Consider the following 7,444-nt stretch of genomic DNA (forward strand, 5'->3'; position numbering starts at 1 on the left):
TCACTTGTTTTGGATCTGGGGCATTGCCATCTATGCATGGCTTTTTAAATACATTGGGAGGAATTCAACATCTTACTCGCAGGGTCATTCTATCAGTACTTCTGCTAGCCAGATGGAAAGATCTTCCCCTCTCCTTTCCCCTGCACACTGTTCTGTGGATTCACCCCATCCTCCAGAGTGAATTTGGGGAAGAGGGAGAAGAAGGGGAAAAAGCCAATTGCATTGGTGAGAGTCTTTGCGCTGGCTTCTGCAACCATGCTGGGATACCTAAATCCAGCCCAGGAGGTGGCACTTGGTGCTCTGGGTAGACCCACTGAAACTAACAGACATGACTAACTTGGGTTCATTAATATCATTGAATGTACTGTGAGTGGACTTAGCTAAATACAACCCATAAACCAGGCATCCCTGGTGCTTTAGCTGCATTGAGTGTCCATAGTCCCAGGGGTGGTGGTGGTGTTCTTCTACCTTATGCCACATGAAATGAAAGCTGTAATGATATCGTTAAAAGATGGAAGCTTGCTGGCTCCCTGCATAAAATCTCCATATCTCTGTTTCTGTACATTTACTTCAAGTAGGCAGTGAATGTGATCTTAGTGATCCTTTGCTATAATGAAGTGTTTTCTTTCCTCTTGAACACCTGGCTATAGCAGTGTCCCATCAACAGCTTTGCCTCATCACTTGTTACCCAGCAGGGGTGAAATTAACCTAACACGTTAACATGTTTGTTTTTACTTAATTCTGCACTTCAGAAACAGCTGGCACATTGGTGGCCACCCCAATCCCAGCACTGTCTATTGCTCAGCATTCGTGTAATTGTGGAGCTTTAATAGCCCCATTATCTCTTCTGCTAAAAGGGTCACAGCAACTCAAGGCAAGGATTCTGTGAAGCAAACGCAGGTTGCCGGTTTAATGAGATGGAAACTGCAACCTGTAGCTTCCATTTCCCCCCATCTTTAAGACTTGTTGACTAGGCACACAGTTGACTTAATGTGCTCAACCAGCAAAATAAAAATGGTCTAGGACTATGCTGGGAGGGTGGAGCTGTGCCCAAATCTTACGCAACTGGAACTAGCCAAAGGGTTATAAATATCGAAAGGAAACAAGGTGGAAGTCACTTATTTCCTTTAGTCCCTGAGCCATCTTCGACCCTACCACTGACTCATCTTGGTTAGGTAAGTCTGTGGTCTCCACCATTTCTTTTTTGTCGTGATGCAGCAAGTTGAGTTTAAACTGGGGAGTTCAGAACCCTTCTTGGGTGTTGCACTCATGGGGGACGGTCATACGTAGGTCTTGAAGGTTGACTTCAGAAATTGCAATGATGCGACCTCAAGTGATGCCCAGCCATGCTTCTTTTGTAACATCTGAAACTGTAGCCAGAACATCCTGTTGCTGGGCAAATTGAAGACTTCAAAGCATTTTGCACCCTTAACAAGTTGCTCCCAAAGTCATGTGTAGAGACATATAAATTCTGTTTTCAAAATTTCTGAATTGCTATTGACTGTCAACCAATATCGTTTGATGGTGCCCACATTCAGGGGAAATTCCGCATGCTGTGTTTTGCAAATTTCCGCTTTGTGCCACGTGCGCATATAGCAGTGGGCAGTTACATTTGATTTCAAAAGATGAAAGTTCCCCAAAGGGAAGAGAGGGGTTAAAAAGGAGTAGTTGAAAGGAGAAATCAATAAGGTAAAATCACTCCAAAATGCTTGGGAGTTGTTTAGAAACTCAACTGGAGTGTACACAACAGATCAGGAAAGGTACCATGAGAATGGTGAAGCACGCCAAAAGGATCTCTCCAAGCTAACTTGAATGGGCCAGAAAAATAGCAAATGCAATTCAGTGTAAACCAGTATGAACTGATGTGTGTTGAGATAAAAAAAAGGGTGTGTGTGCGCATAGTCCTGATCCAGAAGGCTCTTCTTATGTTCTCTTAGGGGCTATGCCAGTCTGGAGACGTGAACTTTGTCAAGTGTGCCCTGTCACATGTTTGGGTATACATGTAAAATGTATTTAAGTGTACAAAAATATATATTATATGGCCTCAATATTTTAGGTAAAATCAGAGTCCTATTGCCATTAGTATTTTACCACTTCAGCAAAAACTTTCTGTAAAGAGTAGAAGAATAGTGAAGATCAACTTCATTTAAAAAAAAAGAAAAAAGATTTAGAGTAATGTTAAGTTTTAATTATTTTTATTTAGCAAAAGTTTGCCACTCAGTAAAAAATTAGTTTATACAGTCGTACCTCAGAAGTCGAATGGAATCTGTTCCAGAAGTCTGTTTGACTTCTAAAACATTCAGAAACCAAGGCGCGGCTTCCGATTGGCTGCAGGAAGCTCCTGCAACCAATTGGAACCTGCAGAACCCATGTTGGACGTTCGGGTTCCAAAGAACGTTCACAAACTGGAACACTCGCTCCTGATTTTGTGGCATTCAGGAGCCAAAACATTCGCCTTGTGGACTTTAAAAACAGTAGACATAATAAAATTACCATGGATAAATTCAACCATTTTGCTTTCTTAAAACACACACACAACCAAATATAATTACATGCCTGGGTAGGCTTACCTAAACAAGATTTTTAGCAGGCATTGAAAACAGTAAATTGAAGACATCTGTCTAATATTAATGGGCAAGGACTTCCAGAATAGGTGCTGCCACATTAAAAGATCAATTTCTCTTTTAGTGTGGAACCAGCATTATGTAGCACTTTTTAAATTGCCAGTTTCACAGATCAAAGCAGTGAAGTGGGTACAAATTGGGGAATGGATTTTTAAGCTTCAGAATTTTATGATATATACTACTAACATTTGTATTACCATTTAGAGTTTGTTTGCCATTTGTAACGTTTACATTTGCCATTATTCTGAAGCTCCTTTTTAATCTACTGGCAACTTATTTCTCTCCTCTCTATTCCTACCCCTCTCTCTTTCCAAGGTCTCCTGTTCATCAGCATGACTCTTTGGATCAGATCTCTGCCTCTCCTAGCGCTGCTTGCTGTTTCAGCTCCTACTACTAGTTATGCTGTTCCCAATCAGCACCTATGTGGCTCCCATCTAGTGGAAGCACTCTACCTTGTATGTGGAGAGCGGGGTTTCTACTATTCCCCCAAAACACGGCGGAATGTTGAACAGCCCCTAGGTAACTTTTCCAACTTCCTAAAAAGCATCAAAGTGTTTTATACTATGGTTTCTTCATGAATGGCTCATCCACGCTTCCGCTTGTCCTGTGCCTAGAAAGCATGGATCCAAGTAGTTTTCCCTTTGCTCCACTCCTTTCCCCAGGGAAAACCTGATCTTTAGTGCTCAATCGGAACAAACATCAACCCGGAGAAAACCTGAATTGTTGTTTGCTTCGACTGAATGTTAAAGAGCGGTTTCCCCTGGGGGAAAGCAGTGGGACAACAGGAAATGTGGCTAAACACTAAGACATAACTCTAGATGCAGAGAATCTTGTGTTGGGGGCTGGGCAGCATACACCAATATTTATATCATGATTGACGTTCCCAGGCAAGCAGTTCCAACATAATGGTGAACCCATCAGCGCTTTAAAGAATTAATGTAAGGGGAACAAGGTTTGAAAAGAGCCCTTCAGGTCTTCCCTTGGTGCCCATGAAGTCTCCAAGCCTACTGCTCCCTCACTGCTCTCTTGGTCATGAGGTGGTGAGTGCGGTAACCTTATCCTCTCATGTAAAGTACATAGAGATGAAGGAGGAAGTTGGAAGAGCTGGCACTCTTTCCCACTTCCTTTTTCAGCTCTGTATGCTTTCTAAGGTCAAATTAATTCTCCTGGATCTCACATTTACTCAGATCCTTTGGAAAAGTAAAGTGTTGTGTGTTTCTTTGTGTTGTTGGTGGGGACTGGTCCAGGGGAAGAGAAGTGAACAGAACTCATGGTATGCCCTGTATTCCAGGAATCTGCTCTCTCTGAAAGTTCAGTGTTCGATTTAAAAGCTCTACCGTTTACAATTAGAAATGTAAGGGAAATGTGAAGTCTGTGTTCTGATCAATTGATCAATCAGGAACCGGTTGCATATTTGGCTTCTCAGCTCTAAATAAGTAATTGGTTTCAATGGTTTGTGATATGTACACTGGCCTCAATATTCATAGAACTTGTTTTTTCCACAGTTCTGTCTCTGAAGCCACACTTAATTTTGGTTGCATAATTAACTCTTTTCTGTGTTTGAAAAAGATTTTCAATTTGCTTTTCTTTAGCCTTCAACCCTCATCCTCACCTGTTAAATGTTCTCCTAGTTCTTCTTCTTACTTTTAGCCATGTTAATTTTTATAGCATGCAAATGGGACTGTCCAGAATTGTTTCCATAAAATGGCTATCCATATAGCAAATGTATTACAGTGGTACCTCGGGTTACATACGCTTCAGGTTGCATACACTTCAGGTTACAGACTCCGCTAACCCAGAAATAATACCTCGGGTTAAGAACTTTGCTTCAGGATGAGAGCAGAAATCGTGCTCCAGCAGCGGCAGCAGCAGGAGGCCCCATTAGCTAAAGTGGTGCTTCAGGTTAAGAACAGTTTCAGGTTAAGTACGGACCTCCAGAATGAATAAAGTACATAACCAGAGATACCACTGTATTTGAAAGCCCTGTTCCATGCAAAAAGAGTGTTCTGCACCCTTACCAATGGAATGCTGGATGTGACCAAGCCAAAATATGTGGCAAAGAGCTTTTGAATGCAATGATTGCTGCATCTATCACTTACCCCTGAAGCATTTTTATTTTACTCGCCTCCACATGGGGACAACGACCTTTCAATCAATACTTTGATTCTTTTTATTGCATAGTACAGTAGATACAGTCTGTCTTGTATTATATATTATGTATCAAGTGTTTTTTTCCTACTCCCATTAACTGAGGAAGCAAGGCTGTTATATATTGAAATAAGGCAGGTGTGGAGAGCCTTTGGCCCACCAGAATAATAATAATAATAATAATAATAATAATAATAAATTTTATTTATATCCCGCCCTCCCCAGCCACAGCCGGGCTCAGGGCGGCTAACAACAATCAAATAATCAGTCAAATAATCACACAATCTAAAAATATTTCATTATAAAAATTAATTAAATCAAATTGATGGCAACCAATTAAGCAGAATTATGTGCAGGTTGCCAGAGGAGGGAGTCAGGCTGCGCCCTGACCAAAGGCCTGGCGGAACAACTCTGTCTTGCAGGCCCTGCGGAAAGATGTCAGAAGTTTCTGAACCACAACTCCCATTATCCTTGGCCACTGACCATGCTTGCTTGGGCTTCTGGGAGTTGCAGTTCAGCAACATCTGGAGGGGCAAAGGTTCCCCACCCTTGAAGTAGAGGGAGACACAATGGCAGCTTATGGAGAAAGACCTGCTATAGCACACATTGGGGGGCTCTTCTGAGGGATATGTCTGCCCAGATGTTGAAAGGTGGTCAGAGTGGAATGCATCCCATCAGTTTCTCACTGCTTCTTCTATGTGGGAATTTGCTGATGGTTCACTTCGTTAAAAAGACTCACAATGTGGAGAATAACATTCCGGCCGTGATATGGAATATGCTACTTGTTTTTAGTTAACTGGCTCAAACTACTGCAGCAGTCCAGGACAGCCATTGCAGAGATGAGTTAGACATGAATATGAAGCCAGAAGTGTTCCAAAAGTATATACTGCAGTTTTTCAGAAAACGGAGACATGGCAGAATGGGAAACCCCCCTTTCTATCTTAACCTCGGTTGTCTCTTCAAGCTGAGTGATTGGTTAAATGAAACGAAACACTTCTGGGTGCACATGTTTGCCCCACTTTACAAGAAAGCTGTTTTAATGGCTGAAGCAAGATAGGAATGCAAACTTTCTGGCGGGCATATGCACACGTAGAGTACATTTCAGAGATGCATCAACCTGAGTATTCTCTCCTTCCAACAGTGAATGGGCCTTTACAGAATGAAGTGGAAGCACTGCCATTCCAACCACAGGACTTTGAGAAGGTGAAGAGAGGAATTGTGCAGCAATGTTGTCAAAACTCCTGCTCCCTCTATGATCTAGAGAGCTACTGCAACTAACAGAGGAAGACCTGGCTGTGCATGGGGGGCGGGCGGTGGGGGGGGGAGAGAGAAAAGCACTTTGCTATTGCACCTTTGAAGTAACTGAATAAAAACCCCGTGAATCTACTTAAGCAGCATCTGTGTTGATTATCTATAATGAGAGCGGGGAACCTTTATCAGCTCAAGGACTGCGTTCCTTCTTAGATAACCTCCCAAGGACCACATGCCAGTGACAGGGTCAGAGGCAAAAGTGGGGGATCAATGTGCTTCTTATTTTTTTGTACAGTAGGCAACATTCGATCCGTACAACATGCTGTTCATGCAAAAGTAAGAGCTTTCTACATCAGCGCCCCAACACATCTCTCTCCATCCAGGCAAGGAAGAGGACACATTCCAGCCAGGCAAATCATCTTCAAAACATTTAGAACCCCCTGGATTCTAAAGTTTAGAAGAATATCATTGCTTCAATCTCTGGCTTGTCTACTGCTTTAGGACTTCTAATGTGCTTATGGCGGTCCCCTTCCTGCAAGAGTATCCCCATTCATTTCAGTGAAGGAACCTGATCCGCCTGCTTAAAGGAATGCTTCTGAGGATTAGTCCCTTTCATTCAAATGAATGAAGAAACCTCAAAAAGAAGAAGCTAGTGGTCATCATGGCTAGTAGCCATTGATAGCCTTATCCGCTAGGAATGTGTCCATTTTTTTAAAGGCTTCCAAGTTGGTGGCCATCGCCACCTCCTATAGGAGTGAGTTCCTTAGTCCAGCTTTGCTCTGCATGAAGAACTTCCTTTTATCTGTCCTGAATCTTCTTACCCTCTGGATGTCCATGAGTTCTGTACCTCTTTTCATATATAGCGGTGAGCTTCAAAGCTTTGCCAACATAACCCCACACCAAAATGGACAGGTCCTGTATTGAAGAGTGAATTCAGAATCTGAAACCAAGTGGCTTTAATTTCAGGCAGATGTGGTATTAGCCAAGGCATACTCTAGATGCTGTTCCACTGCTTGTTAGCATTTTGTGTGCATGAGCATACCGTAAGCACTTCTGAGAGTTACATGCAACATGTTCAAATATGGAATCATTGGATGTAGCTGAACACAGAGGAAGTAGCAACGTCTTCCATTTCTGTAAACAAAGACCTCATTGCTCTGCAATTTAGAGATTCATTGTTATTGGTGGAAGGGAAAATTAGCCACAACAATTAGCCCACATACAATTTGAACATTTTTGTATGTGCATTATCCTCTTTCTGCTCATTTTCTGTTTGCTCTTACTTGAGGGATATCATTGGATAAAACAACTATCTCTCTGGAAGTTCCAAAATTCACTTTAGAGGAATATGCTTATTAGACCAACTGAAGGCGACGTTTGGCCTTCTCAAAAACACTATTTTTCTGCACGCTGATTTTGAA

The 7,444-nt window shown here is 42.2% G+C and overlaps 1 protein-coding gene across 1 annotated transcript; it reads left to right on the top strand.

The window, feature by feature from the left end:
• Positions 1–1,149: 1,149 nt before the first annotated feature.
• INS (insulin) lies at positions 1,150–6,050 on the top strand (the record flags this gene model as incomplete). The annotated part of the gene is made up of 3 exons (XM_081205834.1): positions 1,150–1,175; positions 2,940–3,143; positions 5,914–6,050. The coding sequence occupies exons 2-3, from the start codon at positions 2,957–2,959 to the stop codon at positions 6,048–6,050; spliced, it is 324 nt and encodes a 107-aa protein (XP_081061960.1). The 5' UTR covers positions 1,150–1,175; positions 2,940–2,956.
• Between the last annotated feature and the right edge of the window lie 1,394 nt (positions 6,051–7,444).

Source organism: Podarcis bocagei (assembly GCF_964188305.1).
Source record: "Podarcis bocagei genome assembly, chromosome: 1".
Classification (NCBI taxonomy): domain Eukaryota; kingdom Metazoa; phylum Chordata; class Lepidosauria; order Squamata; family Lacertidae; genus Podarcis; species Podarcis bocagei.